Genomic DNA, 25,588 nt, shown 5'->3' on the forward strand with positions numbered 1-25,588 from the left:
GATTATCACACAATAAGGAAGAACGGCGGGAAAAAAAGGGGGATAGACTTAAAAGTATGAGATTCTTCCTACTCGCAGCAAGGCGTCTATTTTAGTGTACAGCTGTGTGGTGGCTTTGTTAGAGTCTGAGCATTGCAGATGGCTGTTGAGGAAAGTTGTTGGAGATCCAAGCACCAGAAGATGTTGTGCTTGTACTGAAAGATCCCAAATTCAATTCCCAGCAGGAGCGACTGACAGTGTCGCACTATAATTATTAACCAAGACACCAACACACTGCTTCCTCAGGCATTCTCAAAGCTAACAAGCAAATGTCTGTGGTTGCTTTGAGCTTATAGATACATGACCTCTGTCTGACCCATGTCTGTACAATACCAAAGCTTTCGCTACAGTGCTCCACTTGTGCCACAAATAGGCACAGTGTCATCTCTTTCTCAATTCTCTTCTCTTTCCCACAGAGAAGAGTAGATGAGCCGTCTTGTCTTGACATACCCGGAGGGAATGTGAGCCAGTTGAAGGTTGAAGCAGCAAAATGGTGGGGGTGCAAGTGGGACTTTGCCGGAAGCCTATCACCTTTAATGGGCTATTGCCCCAGATGGGGTGGGGGCATGAAGTGACTATTCATCATAGCCACGTCCACGTGTCATCAGACTCCCTTGTCTCCCTCCTCTGAGACCACACAGGGAGATTAGGCATCATGACAAGAGGCACTCACTGGCACGGCTCTTTCCTTTCCTTTCTCTCCTCCTCTGTTTATCTCCTCTCCTCTTCCCAGTTCCCTTCCCAGAACCAATCCCATTCCTATGCTGTCTTCTTCTCCTTGCAGCCATACACAGCCTGAACTCTGGGTGCACTCTCCTCTAATCCACCGCCAGTCTTATCTGAGCTCAGGAACAATAGCCACAGAGCACAGCTAGAACAGCAGCCTGCAGAAAAATAGCTCCACTCCCACAAGGCTCTGGGACCCTCTGCATCCAACAGCGTCAGCCAAGCAGCCTGTCACCGCCTCACATGAAGTCGTCCTCGCGGCATGTCGAGAAAAGATTCCAGCTTCTGTGTGTTTGACCGTCGTCCAAATGGAATTTCTATTACTGCAGTGCAATCGACAGCACCGGCGAATGACTAATCGCATCTGTACTTGTGTCGCCTTGTCATTATGCTGATCTACTGCTCGTCTTTTTGTTTGTTCACTGCGGAGCTGCGTGAGTTAGCTGTGAGGGCTATTCTGTGATTCATGTAGGTAGACGGGCACCTTTCCAAGCTGCTGTCCCCATTCATCTCCTATTAATGAGCTTTCACCTCAGTCCTAACGAGCTGTAATTGCAGTTGTGCCCCGCATAGGATCAATGCCGCCGTCCATGCAGTGGCCCTGCAGTGGAAAGGCATTTACATAGGTGAGGCATTGCCAGTGATACGCAGCGAGGCAGCATCAAATCACAGGGAGTCCTTCAACGGAGTCACATCCCATGTTAAACAGCAAATCCAGTTAATTACTCATTACTGGGTGCCTGACTTTGTTAATTAGCAATCCTCTCAATGACAACAGGAAACTCAATTCCATCTCAAGCTCATCTGTCTTTAGGACTTGACCTCATGCTGTTTCTGAAAGATTGAATTCAGTTTCTGTTTTTAGCCACGCTAGTGGCATGGCTCTAGGGATGGCAATGTCAGTTTGTCGGTGGGATGATCCCTTGGTTGACATGTATGAAATATCTTGACAACTTAGAGACACTCAGGGTCTCAAGAGCCTGAGTTGAAAAACTTTTATCCCCTGGCCTTTCTTCTAGTGGCAGCTTCAGGTCAAACGCCCTATATGTCCAATATGTTGGTTTGTATCAGAGCCTGTGTAGATGTACAATGCACCTCCACTTCTTCCTACTGTGCAAAAATGAAGCTAAAATATCCCTGATGCTGCCATTTTGCACTCGTGATGTCTTTTGGAGTCTGCGCAGTAGTGGTACAACCATCTGACCCAATAGCGAGCAACACCACTGATTCAGGGCACACTGATTGGCACACACAGCTGTCAGTCATGATGAAACACACCCCTTTTTACAGCATTAAACGTATCACAAAAATGAACACTTGAAAAAACGTGTGATGAGAACTACTTAAAATGATAGAATCTCTCTTTGTGAAACATTTGTTTGACATAATCACAGTTGTTCCTCTATCTCAGACATGTATTAAGGTGTTACATACCTTTTTAGGCTTCTTGACATGTTCCGGCGGAAACTTCCTACTTCCTCAGAAGTGTCACCTGAGGAAGGAGGAAGTTTCTGCCGAAACATGACATAATGAACACCGCTGAACTATTTGTTTGACATTCTTTCAAATTCTTCTTTACATTTTTAGTTCAGCCTGTGTCCCATCTGCTAACATGGAGGGGACGGGGTTTATGACCTATACTGCAGCCAGCCACCAGGGGGCTATGATGTTTAAGCTTCACTTTTAAAGAGCTTTCATGCTGTCTGTATTTATCTATATTTATTAACAATCACTGGTTTATATCCAAAAACCTGCACAAAGAATGACTCCCCCATTTGTTATTTGGTGAATGTCAGCATGCTAACATGCTAAACTAAGATCCTAAACATCATACCAGCTAAGCATTGACATGCTAAATTCATCATTGATGTCTTTTTTAATGTGCTAATCTGAGCATTTCCCTCAATGCACCACTGTATTTACATACAGTCTTAAGTGGGACTGATGTGTATATGAGTTTAGTATGGTTTTCCTCTGACAGACAGCCAGAGGCATGAGCAACAGTGATTGCATCGAGAACCGAGAAGACAATATGTTGACGTGTTGCCATATGAAAATGATTTGGAAAACTCTTTCTAATGTAATAAAGTTTACCGCACATAGAAGCAGTGGTCTGATAGTACTGCACCTCATAAGTCACCTAACAGTTATTTTCATCAGTACTGAGCTTTCAAGTGATGTGTGTTCATTATCTGCTGGATATGGAGAGCCCTCCACTGCTGTGCATATTTATTATTCTTGCCACTCTCTCCTTGTGCCTGTATCTCCCACTCTCTGTTCCCATCACTCTCCTCGACTTCCTGTCGCAGTCTCTTTGTTTATTTCTCCCTCTGTGACAAACTTGCATCACCTGCCTGTCTCTAATTTCCAATTTTTCCCCTCCCTTTTTCCATTCACCCGCTGTCGCTCTTTGTCTCTCTCTCTTTTTCATACATCCCCACAGTCTCCCTCTGACGCGCCCATCACTTCCTTTCCCTCTCTCTCTCTCTGTGTCTCTGTTACTTTGTCTGGCTTACTTCCGTCATCACCCGCCTCCCTCTTGTTTTCTGCTTTGTTTATGTCGTCTCTTTAGGCTTACTCTCTTGCTCCAGTAAGGGAATGAATCCATATACATGTCAGCGTGTTGTGGAAGACACTCTTCAGCTTCTGTTCCCTCAGGCCATCTGGGGGAACAGCAAATTTACTCACACACAAGCGCACACACCCACACAGGCATGTCTTCGCTTGGATATTACATGTGACTGGCTGCACAATCCTTAACTCTTTTTCTTATGTTAATGAACAAATGGACACACTGTTTGATATACCGTCTAGATAGATTTCCTAACATTAATTCACAAAGGCGAACTGTGGGTCTGCCGACAAGCGTCTTTCACTATGTGTCATTTGTCTGTCAAGAAGTATGGCTTCCCGCTGAAACGGAAAGGCATTTTTAAGAAGACACAAACCAAAAATAGTGTGGCAAGACCCAAAATACTCTCCTCTTTGGGCCAAGCATGAATAGACTGTCTGAGTTTTGGCTTCCAGGCTTCCCAAAAGTATATGTGTGACAGGCAGGCAGAGGCCTCGGAGTGTACCCACCACAAGCTTGGCACAGTGTGAGCCAGAAGGAAGAAGGAGACGGAGAGAACAAACAGCACTGCTGCTTTTGTTCTGTCTGCAGGAGGCTGATGGAGACGCAGCAGCAAACAGACACACAAGCAAAGATGCACACACACACACACACACACACACACACACACACACACAGACGCCCTTGTAGATGGACAAACCTGTCATATTCACAGACAGACAGGAGCATGACTGTAACAAATCAAAGCTTATTGATTGCAGACACTTTACAAATTGTTTCTAAAAATCAAATCAAATAAGGAATGCTGAAATTGTGCAGGCTGTAAAAAAAAAGGATGTACAACAGAAGCACACATACTAATTTATTCCTTTTGTCTGCTGCTTTTGTTCCTTCTAAACATTATGAGAGACAAAAATGAAATTAAAATTGGGGCGAGGTCTGAGCACAAAGCTGACAGCATTGTTTTGTCTGTGCTTATCGTTTCTATTCTCTCAGAGGTCTTTGGGGAACAGTCGGCGGCGAGAGCCTCCTCTCAGCTCCACTCACTGAGCGAAATGACACTCAACAGCAGGCCGCCACGGGTCAAGGAGCAAACACCTTCACTTGTCAGCTAGTTCTCTGACTGACACACAATACCTGTGGGTGGCCCCTGATATAGCTTAAACCTCTGACTGCTGCAACAAGATCGACCCTGTTCGCTCTTCACAGACCTGGGCAATCAGACAGAATGAAATCAGAGGTGCAGAAAAGTCTCACTGCTACATATGAGCCTGCTGCAGCAGTTTTGTTACTCAACCTTGTGGCCTTTTCAAACGTGTGCCTTTGTCAGGGAACAAGCTCGGCTGGGCCAGCGTCACAGATGGCTACGTTGGTTAAAATACATTTTAGCATTAGCATTCATGAGCAGCTCAGCATCAAGGCACGAGTGAAGTAATTAATGTGTGTTAATCAGAAAGCATCTGCTTCGTCATTTATCTGTTTTAAAACATTGAACTCTGCAGCAGTACTGTAGTGTTCTAGATCAGTCTTGGTCTGTAACCGCAGGGCTGAGCGATATGACTATGTGCAATATGTGGATATATTTTCAAGCAAGATACAGATTTAGACAATACTGCTTATATTTATATAGGGTCAAGTAACATTACATAACACCATTCTTCCGAAAAGCCATGCCAGTGTGCATCCCCCCTCTCTCACACTCCGCACAGCTCCGCCCCATTCACTCAGAAGTTCTCCAGCAACACTAAGAGAGACACAGAGCTGCTACTCTGTTTATTCTGTCTGTTGCTTAGTCTACAGTGCAGCATTGGTCTACATGTTGCACGTGCTATGCTAAGTCAGTGCAATCCAGTGCTGCGCTGCATGTGTGGAGACAGAGCTGCGTAAGTGTGCCAGATGAGCATTTGTTTGCTAGTTTGTGTGTGAGGTGATTTAAAGTGCGCCACTGTTGTTCATGGTAGTTGTAGTCTAGTGTCTCGTGTGACACTGAGACAGCCCCCCGGATGCAGATGACAGAAATGACAACACTGATATTTCATATACAATACTAAATAGTGCAGACAAAGTGTCTTACTCCATCCCTCCCTCAGCCTCTCTGTTGATGCTATGTACATACATAATATTTATAGTCTAAATAGATATGTTCCATAATTTGTACATTTTTCATTTACATGCTCTGAAGCTGTATCATTTCAAATGTCTGATTTATTTGTTAGGAGGCATGGTGGTGCAGTGGATAGCATTGTTGCCTCACAGTAAGAGTGTTTCCCCCCGTGTCAGTGTGGGTTTTCTCCGGGTACTCCGGCTCCCTCCTGCAATCCAAAGGCATGCAGGTTAATTGGTGACTCTAAATTGGCCGTAGGTGTGAATATGAGTGTGAATGGTTGTTTGTCTCTATGTGTCAGCCCTGTGATAGTCTGGCAGCCTGTCCAGGGTGTACCGTCTCTCGCCTCTCGTCAGCTGGGATAGGCTCCAAGAGGTGGGGTACACCCTGGACAGGTTGCCAGACTATCCCAGGGCTAATACATAGAGACAGACAATGATTCACGTTCACATTCACACCTACAGGCAATTTAGAGTCACCAGTTTACCTGACCTGTATGCGTTTGGACTGTGGGAGGAACATGCAAACTCCACACAGAATCGTCCCAGTCGGCTGTCAAGGAAAGTAGGCATAAAGAAAGGTAAACTAAGTGCAAGTAACACTATCAAAACTAGTTTGCTCATGTAGCAATCTGCCTCTGTACCAAAACTATTCAGAAATTTCTCCATCCCTCACCCACTCGCACTGGTCTGGTGTTGATCTTGACTTGGTCTCAGCCCCTTAAAGACTTGTTCTTGTCTCTGTCTCAATACACTGTGGTCTTGATCATGACTTGGTCTCGCTCTAGGTTGTCTTGACTATAACACACGACTGTGCAGAGTATTTTACTATAATGTATGCTCAGTTACCCATTTCCCTCATGGATATTTTGCCCTACTCTTCAGATGGATGCACTCCACAGAGATCCACCATGTTGATAACTGAACTCTCTGAAAATGACAATAGCTACACAGGTTCAAGATTTCATTCAGAGTGACTTAGCTCAGGGAGCAGGCAGAGCAAATCCTGGAAGCCTGGATATTTTCTGGCCATTGTTTTCCTGGGGTGTAAAGTCAATCGCATTTAATCCTTCACTAGTGCACAAGAGATCCCCTCAATCAAATCCAGATATTCACTGTGCCTCTGTGAGCGCTTCACAGCAGTGAATTCTCTCTGGCTCAGTAGGAGTGGGTGGGTGGCAGTCAACCAGAGAGGCAGATAAATGTGTTTTTGCTTTACATATCTGAAGCTTTAACCCTGCAATACAAGCACAGTTATGCAGTTGTTTGCTGCTTTCTTGCAAATGCAATCACTTTTACTGGTTGGCAATAATGGAGTAGGGCAAGTAAGATGAGAGTGGTCTGGATGATGAGGGCTAGACGTCTCGGTCAGTCCTTTTTGTGCAGCAGGATGTGGCTGCCAGGTTGGTTGCAGTTAATGTTTTTTGATTTAATCCAGAGCTCTCTGCCTGCCCATGCACTGCCATGATAATATGCCCAGAGGGCTCCTATTGTAGTATGTGGAACAGCAGCCTCCCTGAATTCATCGCAAGGAACACGTTCCCTCTCCCATAGGATTAATCTCTCTAGTTCATGAACCAAAGAAGAAAATGATAACAAAGACTGGATCTGGTACTTGTTTGAAAGCTGAGCGCTTCTCCTCACTGTTTCTGATTTTTATCTCGCATGTGGGAACCTACATTCAACTGACTGGTACTTTTTACAGCTGAGTCAGTAGCCGTGTCTTTTCTCATTAGGGAAAAATGGTTCATAGCTTGAATGCAGCTGTTTGGTTCTCAGCAGTATGCTCTGCTCTACGTTTTTAGTGGCACTAAACAGATGGTTGTGGTCAGTGCTGCTGCTGCCACTACATGACTGCTGAAACCCTGTTGAGTGTGGCACACTTTCTAGATGTTTAATTGTTTCTTAAAATACTTGTAGCACTCAAAACTTTGGAGCAGCAACTCATTCCTCTCCAATTGCACAAATGATCTTGAAATTTCTCCTTTTCCTTATCTTATAAAGTACTGGTAAAATAAATCAAATATTGCAAACTTTTCGGGGGCATGAATGTAGGGGTTAGTGAGGAGCAAAAAGCCGAGGACAGGAAGTGCAGCATCTGGACAGGAACTCTGACATCCGGGGAGGGGGAGGTACAGGGTACATCAAGGGAGGGTGTGGTGGCTGACCTCTGACCCTAAACAGAGCAGAGAGGTCAAGGACAGAAGATAGATTGCAGCTGTGTTGCAACATGCAACCCCACTGTCATGCCAATCACTGTAATTTGCCTAGACAGATGTGTCCCCACCCAGCTTACTAAGCATGCCTCAACAGGAGCTGACAGAGAGAAAGAAAAGAGTGAAGGATTAAAGGAAACAAGGAAAGAAGGGAGGCTGAAAGGAAGAAAGAAGTTATGAAAGACAGTGGGGAAGACGGTCAACAGGGCTCCTATCTGCCCACACAAGGCCTCATTCCTGGGAGCAAGCAGGGAGTCTCAATCCACTGCAGCAGTTTATCGAAGGCAGCGTGCCTCCAATTAAAGGGTTCTTCCCACAAGATTTACTCTCCACCCCACCAGTAACACTGTCCTCCCATCCCACTCTCATTTTTACCTCCTCTGGCAGCCTCATTTTGCCTTTTTCACCCTCTTTCAGAGCTATTTGTACTTCTGCAGGGGAGGTAGGACCTAATCATGCCAGGATCTCGTAATACCAAGTCTTTTAACTGCTAGATCAAAGAGTGCGAGTTTGCCTAATGTGGGATTACGCTGAGATACGGGACCTGGCAGCCTCACCTCACTCCACCCCTCCGCTCCCACCACCACCGGCGGGTAGCTCCATTAGGCTCAACGCATTGCTCATTTTTCCGCAAGAGCTCCCTTGGGCTAAGAGGCAATTATGCAGTAGTATGGCATAATATTTCATTCTCTTCACATCGCATTACTCTATGGTGGTGCTGGCCACTAACAGCTTCATGTGGCCCAGGAGGAAGGGTGCAGGCTGCTAACAACTTCATATGAGTAGAGGGAGATTGGAGAGGGGAGGCAGAGGAGGAGGAGGGGAGAGCAAAAGGGAGAAGAGGAGAGTTCTCAAGGGCACGATGCTTCATTAAGAGTCAGGTCTGTTTCACCTTCTTACATGAAGAATAAAAGGGTTTGCATGCATGCATCCTAGTTTAGGTCAGGTGATGTTAGGAAGATTTACAGCATGAATGCAAAAACAAAAACATGAATATGTGCACACTAGGTTCATGATTCTAAACCTTACATGCAAAATTTATATGCAGAAAGTCATATCAGGCAACAGTTTGAAATGTTAAAATGGTTTTTAAAAGCTGTGCTGCTTTACATTATATTTCTCAGAAATGCGATTTTCACAGCGTCTTTGAAATGTTTGAGATAAGCTTGGCCGCTGTATGAGATTAAATATCTCATACCGCGACCAGGCATCCTTCAAGGCAGTGTCTGTCTTATTCATGACTTTATATATATACAGAAGAAGGTATGGACACTTAAAAATCCAACAACAGACGAGATGTGGAAATGTTGCAGGAAGTGTTTACTGGTGCACGCACTGAGGAGCTATACCAAGGTTCAAAACATGTCGGTCTGTTTCTGCATTGTGTGAAAATTGCACGTAGTAAAGGCCATTTTGCCCTGATTTGTTTTTACCTAATCACCATGAATCTCCACCCCATTTAGAGACTAGCAGCTCTTTTGGTCCAACAATTTCTTTTCTGGCACTGCGAGTCCTCTGCCGCACTCCATCTTTGGTTGAGTGGCACACGCTGCTGAGAGGTTGTACTTCAAGCTGTTGAGAAGCTATCTTTTTTTTGTGCTGTAGAGGGCAGGCACTCTCCTATCTCCACCTCAGGTTTGTAAAGACATGTAAAAAATGTCCATCTTTTGGGATTTGACAGGGTTTAATATGCTGGTTGGTGGTCAGTCAGCTGGTCTGTTGATATGTCAGCCCAAACAACACTTTAGTCCAGAGTATGACATTTCGACAACAATTGCACAGATTGCCAGGAGGAAGGCCCTTTTTCTAACAGCACCCTCAGGGTAAAACATTTTAGCCCCACCACTGCTGAGGCGCTGAGAATGCCAAAGTCACCAGTATATTGTTTGTTTTTCCAAACACTTTAGTGTTATGTTTGGTTGTAATAAAAATTGTAGCCTGTAGGAATACTAGTGGGTTTTTAGACGTAGAGTTTAGTTACTTTGCACACATCGTTTAGAAGGAAAAAAACAGATTTTAATAAATACAAAGCATAATGATACTCAGGGGTGAAATCACAAAGAATGGATTGCGGCCACTGATAGAACTATGAACTGTGCATCTCTTACAACTGCTGTCTTCCCCCATCTAAAGGTTCAACTCACAAATGATACTGCCCTAATGATATTACAGCACAAACATGCCCACAAAGTTTGCCCTTTTTTGGCATCTGATAGCAGTTATCCGTATGACAAATTATAAATGTTGCCTTGGTAGAAAGAAAGAAAAATAATATTTTCAGATTGCAGCTACAGGTCCTGACCAACAAGGTGCAGAGGCATTCCTCAAAACTTCAGGCAAGGAATTTAAACATGACAGAGAAACTGTGTTTAGGATTATATATCCCAGTCTGTCAGTGCTATTAAGATTACTGGAAAGTCTAGGTGTAACACCCCGTATAAATGCGCTACAGTTAGCACCAACTCTCTGAAGACTCTAATAATTTCACTGTAACTGCATGTGGCTATTAACACTAATCTTTGTGAATTGGACAGTTTTGCATTGAGGCTCATTTGCACAGAAAGGGGGCAAATTGGTACCAAATATATGCACATTACCTGATTTAAATACACGCAAATAGCACAGACGCACCAAGACGCTATTTGCTTGGCAGCACAGTTAGGGGTGCATTTCACTCTTTGCAAGTGCTTTGGGAATTACACAGTTTCTTTTTTGTCTTATTTGTGCCAGTTTAGCAGCTGCAAAAGCTTTTGTGAATTCACTTTGTGGTGTACCATAGATCACAAGCCAGAATATTAACAAAGTTAAGAGGAAATCTGTGGGTGTGTGGGGCTGTATGTGAGAATATTAATAATATTTTAATAATACTATAAAGATTGCAGGGATAAATGTGCATTCACAGGCTACTGGTTTGAAAGAGACATTAAATATGAGCACAGTGTTCGTAGTGTTTTTGGTGGGGGGCGAAGTGGGGGTCATAGAAGGAACAAGTTAAGAAAGGAAATTGATGCCTTCTCTTCACTTCTGTTCTGACAGAGCAGGCATGTGCAGCCCGGGGCAAGGCTGCTCAGAACTGTTGTGTGATTTTGCCAGAGTTTACATGGTGTGCTTTCGCAGGTGCTCAGCCCCCCAGGCCCCCCTCTTTACCACTCTTCTCTATTTCAACACTCTTCTGCTTCCCACTTCTGTCATCAGTTCAGCAACAGCAAACTGTCGCTACATCTAAGAGGCCCCTACTGTGCCAATCACACATCCTATCAACATGCAGATTATTTCACCCTGACCATCGCTGGAGGTGGATTTATACTCGAGATAAAAAAGAGTGAGAGATTCTTGGCATACTCAAACGTTACTGAGAGGCCTGTGAACTCAGCACCCATTCTGTTGCCATCTTATGTCATAAATAAGTCTTGCAGTGCCTCACTTACTGTTGTTAGTGTGCTCAGGATGGCTACAATTTGACAGCAATGCATCAAGCTACTTCAAACGATAGAAATTTGAGGTCAGAGGTCATGTTAACTTTTTCAGTGAGGCAGTGCAACACTGGGCAACTTCTGCACAACTTCTTTGGACAATGTTTACTCAGCACAAGAACTTTAGCAATTTAGTAGGTTGCCTATTATCTGATTATTCTACAATGTCCAGAATTTTCTCATCACCAGCCATAACAGCTGACAGGGTTGTTTGGCTTGCAGTTGCTTTCTCATTTTAAAGTACAGCGAAGTAAATAAACTCTTTAGCCTGATAGGCAATGCTATTAGTGCCCTTTAGCCTGCAAACTGTCATTGGCTGTGAATTCAGCAATATAACAACAAGGATGCAAGTAGCTGAAACTGTGAATATGAGGCGAATCTTGTCTCCCACTCAAATCTGTTGAAATATCACCACACATTCATCACATGCTATACAAGAAATGTGCAAGGCCTCACAAAATGTGTTGCCTTAGTGTTTTGTAAGTGCATGTGCTCTCATAAATCCTCATTTCTCATATGCTGACGGTGTTCCGCCCCACGGAGCCGTTTTCACCTATAAAGTTTTATTACAGAACCCCAGCATTAACGACCAGTCTTTCTCCTCGTTTGTAGAAATACGATCCGGTGGGCGAGGACCTAAGGAAGGACCGGCGAGGCAGCTGCCCCTGTACGACACGCCGTATGAGCCAGCCGAGAATGGCGGCGACTCGGACCCTGAGCGCTTGCGCTGCCCCAGAGAAAGCCGACTGCCGCAAGATGATGAGCGACCCCCTGAGGAGTATGACCAGCCCTGGGAGTGGAAGAAAGAGAGGATTTCCAAAGCCTTTGCAGGTACGACAGTAGCCACCAACATAATACATGACACAAGTAGCTAAAACATGTCAGTATCATACTTCATAGAATAAAAGGACCTTTGTAGACAAAGTACAAGTGTTGTTGTAACAGACAGAAAACAAGCTTTCCTCATCCAAATGCAAAGGCTTTTAGCTCTTCTTTTACATACTGTTAGTCTTGATGTCAAAAGCTTAAACACTGAATTAGACCATGTAAACGAATCCAGTTAACAAATGACTGCATTTCTTTAACGGTTGCCTTATTTAAATTTCAAGCTTTTAACACAACGCAATCTGAAACTGTTTATCTTCTCCCTAACTAACCCAGGTGTCTGTTCTTCTAGCTCTAACATATCTGATTTTGGCTTCTGTCAGGTTGTGAGGCTTGTGCTCCTGCTGCTGCTTTGAACCCTGTTAACACTTCTTTTTTTTTCCTCCTCTGTTAAAGCACCCGCTAAGTTCACTTGCAGGTGTCCAGTCTACTGTTTGCTGTTTTGATCCAACTGCTGCCTGTTTAAGCTAAGATGATACCTATGCTACTCAGAGGGGCATGAATGGTTTTGCAGGTGCATGTAGGTGCAGGTAGTCGCTGTGGTTTGAGAGCTTCAGCATGGCTAACACAGCCATAACATCAAACAGGGCTGTTCCTGGAAAGAATACGGCTTTGGAATTTAGATAATGCACCCCAAATTTAAGACAAAAAAAAATGCCAAGCCTTTTAAGTGATATTTTGAAAGAAAATCAGCAACCCATGACTCTATTTTTCATCGCCCCTTTTCTCTTTATATTTTTTCTTTTTCATCCTTGAACAGCTCTGCTTTGTTATGACTGCATTAGCTACGAGGGTTCTGTAAGTGGCACTGGATCAGGTCCCCACGGAGGAAAGGACTGCACCCCTAAATCCCTCACAGGTACCAATTGAGATGGGGCTGGGGAGTGTCTCTTATCTGTCTGTATATTCATCCTAGCCTTTATACTTTGATGCCTGAACCTCTTGCGTTGCACTGAATCTTGCAGGTTTGGGATTTATTTCTTACTTAAATCCTCAGCACACAGGTTAAAAATATCCTTAAGAGTTGATGTCATACTGTAAGCATGTTTTGCAGGTTATTAGCGAGTGTAAGATTTGGTTAACACTGCAAAAATGGTTGCGTGAGACCTAGATTCTCAAAATCAAATCTACCAGTGCTGTATCCTGACAAAAGGTCACCCACTTCAAATGTAAATTGGCTTGCTTTGAAAATGTTCTTGATTAGAATGACATTATCAGGATGTTACTAGTGTGATTGCCTGGTGCTGGATGTGGACTAAAAAAGGCACAGCCACTGTAGAGATACTTTTCAAATCAGCCTTTACACGAGTGCAACAAGTGCAGGAACACTCCTGGTGCTCAGAAGATGATGGGTGCAGCAAGTGAGTGAATCTATAGCTCCTTCCCACTGGATAAAAAACTCACTAACACCCGCTAACAACTGGCTTTTGTACTTTATAGGAAAGCTTACAATCTGTATTACTTCCAGGTCAGAAGTAGTTATTGGCTTCAGCTCCGATCTGCTCTGATCAGCAGAGATGGAATGTATTTTAGTCCCTTTGCTAGAGTGATGCAGTGACTGGCCATCACAAAATACCGTCTGTCTCCGAAGCAGCAGTCGAACATCGTTCAAAATTTAGTCGGCACTGAGTTTGAGAGAGGGACTCAATAAGTTGCTTAAGAAATATAAAAAAGTCGTAACCACTGTAACATTTTCCCTGGCGTTTGTAATGCTTTCTACTGTTTACTAACCTGTTCTCCGGCCCACTGAACGTGGCACACCAGGGGAAAAAATTTGCATATTCATCTGCTCTGGACTACTGGCAATGGGAAAAGAATCTATCACCTATTTTTAAAGTACATGCGCTAATATTGATGGAAAGGGGGCATATGTGGATTCCTCCACCTCTAAAGCTACATTCACACTACAGGCGAAAAGTGACCCAGATCTTTTTTTATTATATGTGACTTGATTCTGTTTTTTTCTTAATAGTATGACTATCTCAAATAACACGGAATCTGATCTTTGCAATTCTGATTTTGGCCATGTTACCAGCCATTACAGCCCATCTCCTTTGCGCTTTCTCAGGGTGATTGGTCATTCACGTCACAATCTCACCACCGCTAGCTCTGACTCTGTATCCACACACACCTCCATACAGATGTAGCAGCCATTACTACACAAAAAGCCAAAATTAAAAATTTCTGCTGTGCATCAGCCTATCAATACAACTGTAAACACTAACTCCATGTTTACTTACATACAACAGCGTGCTGTGTGTGACATCTTTGCTAGTGTTCTTTTGTGCATGCAGGTCAGTTCAGGACTGTGACCAGTTCACCCTGGAATCTGATATTGGCCACATTTAAAAAAAAATAATGTGATCAGCCAAACCAAAAAATCCGATCTGAGCAGTAAATCTTATTTGACTACACTCACACTGCACAAAGGCTTGCAGTGTGAGTGTAGCCTGAGGGTGCTGTGGAAAGATAATAATTAACACTGCAGTTAGAAAAACCGTGGAAATACTGTATTTACCTAAGTGGGAATGTTCTGCACACAAACCTTACTCAGTCAGCTCTAGGTATTCTACGTGATGACAAAATCATCAGTGAATGAACCCTTTCTTTTTTAATTACAGCTGAATGAAAGAATCCATTAAAAATATGCGGGGCCCGAAGGCTCTTTGTGGAATACAGTTGGGAAAATAAGTTGCCAAGTTTGTGATTAGGTTTTTTTTTTTTTACACTTGGAAGAGTAATTGAGCTTTACTGAAGTGTAAATGTAATCTCACTGAACAAGACCCAATATGAAAATAATGAAAATTCTCTTCATAATAATTTGATCATATTGTGTTTTCTTTGACATATTTTATTTTTTTTTCTTTCATGTTTTCCTCACTGTATTAATCTTTTTTTTTCTCCATCTGTTTGCTTTTGGAGTACTGCATTGAATTTATGGCATTTCAATGAAGCAAAATTGATTAGAAGTAGAGAGGATGAGAACGAGATGAATCCCCAGTGGTGTTTAGATGTTGGTGGGTGCTTGAAGATGCGTGGGACTCAGTGAGAGATCTGGTAAAAGGAACAAACATTCTAAATCACAATTCATATACAGTCGTGGTCAAACGCTTACATGCATTTGTGGGACAGGTATGTCAAGACAGTTTTGGGAGGTTAATGAGTTCTTGTTATGTATATTCTATTGTACGTCTGAGGTTTAAAGGGATACATAGCTGATTTCCAACCAGCTTTGTACCATAACAATGTGGGTGGTATGTGTATATGAACTGTGGTAAAACTCCCTCTATCTTACCAGCACCATCTCCCAGCTCAATTTTTGCTGGCCTAAAGGCTGTAGCTTGAGCCACAGATTGTACTTTATATTTTATTGTCCCCTCAACATAGACACAAAAAGTATAGAGGCGGATCAAGCGAGAGCCCCCACCCCCACCCCCACCCCCCAAACTCAGATAAAACTGTAAAACTAGGCTGTGCTGATCAAATACAAACCAAGTCTGCTTCTGTGTTGCCTATTCCTCAGCTAAAATGTTTTAAGAAACATTTTTAAGTTTACTGTATAACTGTAATTTTAGATCATGTGTTACCAGCCAGCAGCTATATTGTTTCCTGTATCAAAATGGCCAAGCTCAGATTACATCACCCACCAGCCAGGGCATTTATTGGTCAGGTGTGACGCAGTGCATTCTGGTAGTTGTAGGTTTACTACCTCTTGAGCAAAAGCAAATACCACATCCTTTTTCCTTTGTTTTCTCTGGTCATGTAGCACCAATTTCAATAGTATTTGTGTCGTCCTACTGCAAACACAGGTTAGATTTAAATGTAATGACAGAATCTCTTCTCTGATAGCATTGTGCAAATTTTGGTACATTTTTACTCAGAACTGAGCTGGCCTATGTTTGTAAATGTTAACATTATAATGATACCTCTCTTTGAGGGTCATTTTTGTGTTTAACATTACGTACTAGCTAGCTGACAGGTTAGCCACAGTGACAGCAGCAGTCATGTAGCAGAAAGAGACAGATGCTGAACAAAGCTTCTCTTAAGTATGTAACATGTTTAAGTATGTGTAAAGTCTCTAATGTGGTATTACATGGTAGCAAGCTCGGCAATCTTATTTGTGGAAGAAGAAAAAGAGGCTTGAGGGAGTATTTAGCGCAAACCTGCAGGTGATGAGTGCACTAGCTTAAAGGTAATATCACTACTCGAAACAGATGAAAAAAGGCGATGTGATTTTTGGCTTTAAAACTCAGTAATATGATAGATTACATGTTTAGAAGAGGCTTAGACTTTACCTATACACATACACATCATATGTCTGTCTATTCTTTTGGCATCTTTCTATGTTTTCTCAAATTTTTTGTCACTTAATTTCTATTTCCTGTTTACTTCTGTGTATTCTAGGCACTGAGGTCTTCATAGGAGTCACAGTGTTCTGCCTCTGCCAGTGATTAGTTAAATAAGGGATGCTGCATCCTTAATCACTTTCCTCCTCTCGCTCATTATTTTTCTGTCAAGCAGCACTCAGAAGAGTTTGTGTAGGGCGCTATTTACTAACACATCCCTCTTTCAACTCCCCCTTTTACAGACAGCGTCCTTCTTTTGATGATGATTAATTTAATTTCCATTGGATGTCAAAGTGTTGGCTGGGAATTGGCAAGATAAGTCTTTAAGTTGTCTTTCAAAGACGAACGCTGCAGTCCAAAAAAGTTCTTTGATTTATTGCGCGTCTTTATTCTGTGTTATGTTTTATTCAGGCAGAAATAATTCCCCACTATTTGGAAGACAGAAGAAGGAAGAATGATGAGAAAGACGTCTCTGGGACAAGCCTTGTCAACACAGGCTTGTTTTTCCTTGCAGGTGTCAGTGTAGACCGGCCTTGGATGCAGACTTCAAGAGGCTTAGAGAAAGTTTCCCACCTTTCAAGCCTTAAGCATATGTGCCTGCACCCAAGGCTCTGATCTTTGCAACCAGCTTACCTCCAGTGTCAAGAAATTATACACTGCTTCAGTATTTAAGTCCACTTCTGAGCCAGTTCTTCAGGACTGTCGACAATCCCACTTTACAAGTCATCCCTGTCTCATCCCACCTAACACTATTTTAAGAGTCAGCTTTGAGCCCGCTGTTAGATTTTGCCACATTACGCTGGTCTTGTCCTGGAGTTTCCGACCTTACAAATCTATATCAGGGGTGTCAAACATATGGCTGCAGACAATGTATTTGACACCAGCCATGGGTCCAATTTGGCCCACTGGGTGACTTTACATACCAAATAATGATGCTCTTGTAAAGGCTTAGAGGTGCCAGTTTTTGTCAGGAATAAGGTTAACACTAGTAAATGTAAAATCTGCTTTAGAGGATTGTCTACCCTGACCAGAATACAGTTCTTTGAAATAGCAATAGATACTTATTGTGGTCAGATTTAAAGATATGACCATTGTGCAAAGTATTGTCAATCAGCAGCTTCAGTGCAAAATAATTTGTATCCAACTTGTATCTTAAAACCGTATTGGTGGCACCCTCTTATTAAGGCACTGCCAGATCATTTGATTCCTCAATAACCTCCACTTTAGTTTGATGTTGTGATGCCAGCATTACTACGCAAGAGTGGAAAAGTATGACAAAATGTACATGTATTGACAGTGTAGACTGACTGAATGTGGAAAAACTCTGACATATTGTTGGCATTGCACTTAGTTTTCATCTCAGGCTGTTCATCATCTGTTTTAGATAGATGTTTTCAGAATGTACTTCTTCTCTCTAAAAGAAAGGGTAAAATCTGTCGGTGATGTTATCTATAGGTTATTATGCAATGGTTTAACTGCTCCATCCCATTTAAGATCATATTGGGTTGTACGTGGCCAATGAACTGAAATGAGTTTGACACCCCTGATTTGTGTGAACCGTTGGGTACAAACTGGCAAGCTCAGCAGCTGTTTCACAGCTGTGATGTTGATGAATTTTGATCCAATCAATTTTCTACTGCCATAAAAAGTTAAAAATCTATGGTATCACATAGCTCATAGTGGCAGTATGGAATAGTCTTGCATACCTACTCAAAGCAGGGTTACTTGGGGTTCATGAAATCGTAGACCGGAGTCATGAGGTCATGGGCTTACTGTAAGTTAGAGCCTGAGACATCTGAACATGTTTGCTCAAGTAGTGGAATCCAGGTTGGGATTGGATTTCTAGGTTGATTAAGAGTTTTACTTCCTTTAGTTGAACCTGTAATTAGATTTTTTTTTGTTCTCTTAAATCAGAGGTACATATCCTGAACTTTTTTCAGCCTTCCTCTCAGAAAAGTTGTCACTATAGATTATGGAAAAAAGCTTGATGTGAGGGAAGTATAGGGTATGCCACATATTAAAAACAAATCAATACAAGTCCTGATTGTAGAAATATATTAACAGCTAATTGTATTTATGAGAAAATTCCACATTTCTCCAACCTGGGTCTAATTTTCAAACGATCAGAGAAGATAGACATATGACACAAACCACCTATCGTTCTGATGGATGACGACATATTGTCATAATGTTTTACAAAATTTTATGGACCGTTTATTTCACTTCATTGAGATTTGATTACAGCCTCTGTGATTGTCTGAGTGCTATTGTTTGCCCAAGCTCCATCATGGTGATATTCTCATGTCCCCAGATGTCCGCAATTTTCAGGTCACTATTCCAGGCGTGATTCAAGCACTTCTGTGGGCCGATGCCTGTTTCAAAGCCAACTTAACTATAGCTCCATGTGCTGCTCTGGAGAGCAATTTTCCTCGGTTATGTTTCTATAGTTGCTGAAGCACTTTATGGCTGTGTAATATCAATGACTAATGATACTGCTCACCGTTTGCATTATAGAGGCGCTCTTCTGCGCTCATCAAAACCTTCACAGTTTATATTCCAACAATTATGTGGGAAATGAAAGTGTCTACAAACAAAGTATTAGCCGATAGTGAAAAAAGATGCACAGCCTTAGTAAAACGTGGAGTGGGTGTAAAAATGAAAAAGTAGGGGGGATTAAATAAGTACCAAGTGCTGCCTACACCCTCCCACCATAATGCTATCTGCATAAAAGACTATTTGTCTTCATTAATAACAGGGGAAGGAGAGCAGACTAATGCTCCCTGCTGCAGCCCTTTTTCCTCAGCTGTCCCTATCGCTGCCTGCATGCTTGCTTGCGTCTTCACAACATTTGGTCTGCCGTTATTATTCACTGTTGGGCTATCTCCTGACAGGTATGCAATGGAATGTAAATTCCCTGCCTTGTTAGGGTGTTGGGGGGCTGTGTACTTGCGGTTTGGTTAATCACTCATCCTTGCTGTTCCCCCCACACGCTCTCCAGACTGAACCCACACTCGCCACTGCCTCTTTCCTGCCTTCCTCCTGGCTGCTGAGTAGGTGATGGATGAGCGTGGAGGTGAAGAGTGAGAAGACACATTAGAATTTGACCATATGACGAAGCCTGCATGTGAGGGCAAAAGAAAGCGTGCTCGCATGTCTGTCAGTGTTCAGCTCGTGTGCTTTGACTCTGCATATGGCACGCTCACTCACACGCCCAGACATGGACACGCCGCCATCGGAAATCTGAGCCTCATCACAGCAGGAATGCGATCCAGAGCCGTTGTCACTTAATCTCCTTGCCCTCTGTTACCTGCTACTAACTCCTTTCACTTGGCTCCCGGCCAGCGGGGTACCATGCATTAAACACAGGAGATAAGAGAAGGTGCTGTCGCTTGCTCCCTCAGGTCTTGGGGAGCTTTATGGTTTTTTAATGAATCTTCATGGGCTTAACGACCCAGAAACCTGAGGCTCAAGTCTAATGTCCTAAAATAAATAATTGATTCAGTTACAGTCCCGCGCTGGTTATTTGCACCTGGGTAAAAGCCAGCTGTTTTGTGGGTGCCATGGTTGTGTTTCTCTCTGCTTGACTGATCCGGTTTCCCTCACGCTGTCTGTCAATTCTCAGCTCTGTCTCGTCTTCACTGGCCTCTGCTGCAACACCCTGCTGATAACCTTCCTGACAGCCCTTTTTCATGAGCCTCAAATGTGTCTTGCCCTCTTTTCACTGAGCGCTGCCACAGGTCTTATCTCCACTCACACACATTGGCCACACACAACAGCACTGTAAACCTCCCTCACAAAGTATAGAAGCAGCGCTCCTTCCAGCAAGCTTCCCTGGAAGCTGCTGGCCGGCCATCACTAACGCATCTCTTCCTTCTGTCTCCTGGAGAGCACAGGAAAATGCCCTGCCACTTTCATTTTTAATGCAAACACACCGTCTTTCAGAACTGCTTTGAGAGAGAGCCAGACCGTATAATGTGACGGATACAGCATGCCGAGAATTATGAGGTGGCATTTCACTTCCTCCGGAGCATTACACAGTTGTTATCTGTAATGATTTGGGTGCCGATGGAACAAACACGTCTTCAGAAGTGTCTGGTTTTTGTTTTCCAGGCTCTTCTGCTCATAATGTGCAGCATAAACATCGCAATCTTCCAGCTTGTTTTGAATATGCATGCAATTAGCCAACCAAATTAAGCAGAACTAAATTAAATGGCGTTGGTGGAAACAAGCATAGCTGGTGATTTATGGTGCTGCACTGTTTACAGTGATGAAGTGCCATGGGCTAATGAAAAGCCTGGGTAAACAAATACCTGGCTTTAAAAATAGATCTGCTCCTAGAAGAACAAAGGGAGGGTAAACACGGAAAAAAAGGGACCCTTGTCCATTGTTCAAGTGGTCTCTGGTTCTTTTGATGAAGTGTAGTCAGCGTCAGGCTGTGAAACAAATAATAAATCAGCTGCAGTGTTTACAGCACTCTACAGCACAGCCTACTGATGCCCAACCCCGAAATGGTGCTCAGCCTGGTGTCCAGTCCAGACATCCTGCCAACATCACACATTTCCAAAGCAAGCAGGATATAAGACGGGCATGCATGTTGTTTCAAAATGTTTTTATTCAAAGTCCTACCATGGCCACTGTTGTGTAATTAACTTGAATGACATGTCCTTTGTCGATCTAGAATATTTCAGAGGCTCTATTCCTATGTCAACAGTAGGCCTTGTATACTAACATTGATCAAGGATTATGCAAATGAGAGGTGGCATATTGATCCAAATGTAGTCAGATGAGATGACAGAGATGTAGCAATCTTTGGATGTGTATGTTCCCTCAGACACAGCGACTTTCTGTGTTCAGCCACACAGGCTTTGTTTTAAGTGCTTTACAATTAGCAGAACTACCAACTTTGACCGTTTGTGTATTAATTACTCTTCCCAAACTTGTGCATTTACAATTTAAAACATGTCAGCAAGAACACTCATGTGGAGCTCATATGCAAACCTGTGCTCAAGCATGCTCAGGGTGCACTACTCACAGGTGGAAGTATTTTATATTGTAATGTTTCAGCAAAAATGCATGTGTTTGGGAAGTACTGAGCAATACTGGATAAATTAGGCTTGGCTAGGAGTTGTGTGAGAGTTTGCAAACAGATGTTTTGATATAGTTTTGCTGTTGTTAATCATGGCCCCCAATGACTTCAGTTCATCAAGAATGTCAGCTTTTTTTGGATTCTCCATTAATTGTGGAGGCGTGTAAGAAAAACTGTTTTTTTCAAGAATTTAATGTAACGTGCTGTGAGTAATTGATACAAATGGTCATTTTTTGGTGAAGTATTCTTTAAATAATAACCAACAAACAAAAAGACAGTCACATTTCTACCAAATATTCCCCTCCAGTCTCTAAAACACTTGTTCACACATGTACCACTTACAGATAACCAGTGCAAATCTGCATCAGCCAATACAGCTCTAAACAGGTTTATGTGGTGAGCCTTCAGGCTTGATGTGTAAATCACCACTGTGCTGGTGCTGCTGTTGTCACTTCAGTCCTGAATGTGAATTTGTCAGTGAAGAATGCTACAAGGTGAAAAGATGTTCTCATCCTCGCAGCAACCTGGCATCTAGAGTCAGTAATTACTCAAGGCCTTGGGGCTGGCAGTATTTTTAAATGCGTTACAAGCTGAGGGAGATTCCAGTCATCCAGAGTGTACAAAAAAACAAAACAAAACACCTGGCTATTGAATCAGCCTGCCTTAATTTTCTCAGTGCTAAATGCTATTATTCAGCCGTGCAACCAAGCGAATCCGAGCCACACTTGCCCAAATCGTCTCCTCGTCCTCGCACTGAGGCTGCAGAGTGGAGGCAGCCTTCTGCTCCCCAAACAATTACACGCTAATCTGCAATGTGAAATGAGTATTAGGCTTTTAATCTCACAGGAAGAGAGTCCCCTACTTCACCCCAAAGTAGTGGAAGTTATATTATCTCCCAGAGTTTCTGACCTTCTGTCTCTATTCCCCACCCTCCAGCCCCACCGGTCCACCACCCCAGCTTCTCTCCCATCGGGTTAGACGGTGAGCGGCTCCTCCTTCCAGCCACCTTTCTCTAGATTAGCCCCCTGACACCGTGGGCCCAGCTATTTAATTGCTTGTCGGATTGAATATTCTCCAGTTTCCCCCTTCATCTAGCCCGCAGATATTGCTTCTCATTAGCATGTCCTGTACCACAGCCACCGCAATTCCTTGCACTGTGAAAGACAGACAAGTCCATGCCATTATGCTCATCCTCCCACTGAAAAGCAGCCTGTGCACCAGCCACTGCAACACAGTGACACATTAATGGTTATGAATAAGCTGCATTCTTTTCCTCTTAGCTGAAGTAGCACTCAGTGAACTCTCTTTAAATGAGGGGTGTTACTCTGATTCAGAATGTGCCTCTAACTAATTGCTGTCATTCAAGTAATACTCTGTGTAAATACTGATTATTAGCAATCTTGAGCCTTCAATTAAAAGTTAAAAATTTCTGCTGAGGGTAATTATTGTGGCGTAAGTGTTACTATAACCAATGCAAGGATGGCCAAAACTACAGAAACAAGTCCCAAGTTCATTCAAGACAAAAGCATTACCAATAGCTTATTGGTATGTCCTGAACATAGTCCTGTATTAATTATCTGCTGTCTGATTTACTTTACTGCCAATCTGTTGCTATTCTCCTCCTCTTCGGCCACATCCTCCTGAGTCAAACAAGGCCATCACCGCCCCTCCATGACTGACATGACTGATGGAGTGCAGTATGGCTCAGCCCAATAATAAGTAGAACTGTACTGAAAGCTTTTTTTGGTTGTCCCATTCCAATCTTATTCATCAACCGGCAATGTAAAGTAATGGAAAAAGATGTGTTTTGGGCCTTTACTTCGTCTGAAGTTTGGAGTTTAGTTTGGTTCAAGTTTTCTTGGTATTTTATTGAATTTGAATCTTTTAGGACATTTATTACTTTTGTTATTCAATATAGCAGCTGAAGAATGACAGGAAAGGGGGGGAGGGGAAAGAGGGGATGACACGCAGCAAAGGGCCACCAGTCAGAATCGAATCTGGGCCGCTGCCAAGGACTCAGCCAACATGGGGGGCACGCTCTATCGCCCTGTATCTTTTCCTATTTTGTTCTTGTATTTATATGTAGTTGTGTGTCTGTTGGCTTTTGCTTGTCAATGGGAGTTACTTTTTGGGCTCCTTCAAGGAGCAACACCTGCATTATTTGTTTTTTCTGCACCTTTAGGGAGCTTATAAGAGCTGTGACTGATGTGAAGGGCATTGTCTACCATAAGTAACAACTGGGCTGATGAAATTACACTAATTTTAGTTCCTTGTACTTACTTTCATCTACTGCAGTAACATCTCCAGCACCATGGACAGTGACATCAAAATGTTCTTAATAGCACTGTGAGTTGCCTCAGTGGAAGATCTGTGTTTGAAGATTTAAGTAAAAAAAAAAAAAAAAAAAAGTGTCATAGAATTATACATAACACTCTTAACAACACACACTGGCTCTCCAAAGTTGCTGGACTGCATTTCTCTAACTCTAGCTTTCTTTTAGATGAACAAAAAAACCTCCCCCTCTCCATCCCATTTACAACATATCCTCAGCTATTTAACAAGTGGCCCTCGCTCAGTGACAGATATGTTTTTGCAGGGGTGCTCGATTTACCTTGGTAATACCCTGGCTGGACATGAGGCATACATTATTTAAGGGGCAAAGCCCGGGGAGTGTCCGCTGTGAGGATGGATCGCTCCGAGGCACATTCCACTGAGGGATATTGTCTGCATCGTTGTTTATCTTAATATAGATGCCTAAGGAGAGTTTTTTTTCCAAACTCTGTACTAAAAGTAACAGCAGAGTGTATGCTGATGGTCTGATCTAAGTATCTGTAGCTGCGCTCCAGGCAGTTTTATGGTCTCCATTTTCAAGGCGCATTGTATTATATGGGCGTTCTTCTTTAGTAAAGTATTATTGCCATTGTATTGCCGTGTATCTCTAGTGAGGCTTAAGTTAGTGAGTCAAATTTCCAATCTGAATTTTTGAGTGAAAGCTAACGGAGCAAGGAAGAGAGGCCAAAGGGCTCAACTTTTTAGGTAGGGTTGGGGTTTAATAGCATTTTTAAAGAACCTGAATTTGCTATGTAATTAGGTTACTGAGTTCCTCCAAATCCCCATTGAAGTTCAGCTTAAAACATTTTTAGTTAACCTTTGACCATGAACCATAGTTCTTCAGAAATCCAGGTATTGTAATCAACCTGGAATGAAATCCTATATGGCACCTGCTATCAGAACCCAACCCTACTTACTGTAAAACTAACTTCACTTCCTTTCAGTCCTGTTGCATTCCTTTCCTTTTCTAGTCCACAGTTACTGCTGATTCTTGGATCACAATATAAACCAGCTCCTCACCACAATGCTGGCATCTTCTTTCCTAATCTATTTCCACTTACCCTTTCTTCCTTTTCTCCTTTTCCTCTCTGTTTCCTGTCATTGCTTCCCCTTTCCTCACTCCCTTTGTCGTTGTTGTTTTTATGCCTCTTGTTGCTGTCCTCTACTCCCCTTCATCTCTCCTCTGGTGACTCGGGCGACACTTGCAGTAGAGATTAAAGTGATCAAGGACCTACCGTGGCCCCCTCCTGTCGGGCAGCTCAACACCAGCCCTCCCCTGGTGGAGGAGCTGGAGTCTCCCTCCCAGACAGCTCAGCCCTCGCCGGGACAGACGAGCTGTGACCAGCACCACCATGGTGGGTGTTGGTGTTCACATTGTCCGGCGTCTTTCCCCATCAACCCCAACCCCCTTTCCATCAGCCGCTTCATCCATCCATTCATCCATCCATCCATCCATCCATCCATCCATCCATCCATCCATCCACTCCCCTTAATGTGGTCTGTCTGTCTATCTCACTTTATAAAAGAAAAGTTGAGTGGTGAAGTGTGTATGCGCTCACTAAATCAGTAGCATTTTTTGCCTGAAATTTTAGAGAAGAATTTAAAAAAATAACTAACCAGGCATTTTGTACATAACTGATGGCAAAAGACATATTTATCTTGCAAAGAATATTACCAGTAATCTTTTTTGGATCGTCTTTACATCTTAGTAGTGGTTAAGAAGGGCAAATTATGATTTAGTGAAAGTGTCCGCTTACACTTCATCAGTCAGTGATGACTTACTAAGAGAGCTCACATCTTTTAGAGGCCCT

At 42.9% G+C, this 25,588-nt stretch overlaps 1 protein-coding gene across 5 annotated transcripts in view; it reads left to right on the forward strand.

Annotated features, from left to right (window-relative positions):
* Positions 1 to 25,588, forward strand: part of zgc:158464 (uncharacterized protein LOC791139 homolog) — a 105,832-nt gene that overhangs the window by 62,405 nt on the left and 17,839 nt on the right. The window contains exons 3-5 of one of the 5 annotated variants that reach the window (XM_049566052.1): positions 11,742 to 11,960; positions 12,775 to 12,873; positions 24,986 to 25,132. In XM_049566052.1, the coding sequence (XP_049422009.1) occupies positions 11,742 to 11,960; positions 12,775 to 12,873; positions 24,986 to 25,132 (465 nt within the window). The remainder of the gene's footprint in view (positions 1 to 11,741; positions 11,961 to 12,774; positions 12,874 to 24,985; positions 25,133 to 25,588) is intronic. The other 4 variants (XM_049566061.1, XM_049566057.1, XM_049566068.1 and 1 more) reach the window with 4 other exon arrangements.

This window comes from Epinephelus fuscoguttatus, linkage group LG2, assembly GCF_011397635.1.
Source record: "Epinephelus fuscoguttatus linkage group LG2, E.fuscoguttatus.final_Chr_v1".
NCBI classification, from domain to species: Eukaryota; Metazoa; Chordata; class Actinopteri; order Perciformes; family Serranidae; genus Epinephelus; species Epinephelus fuscoguttatus.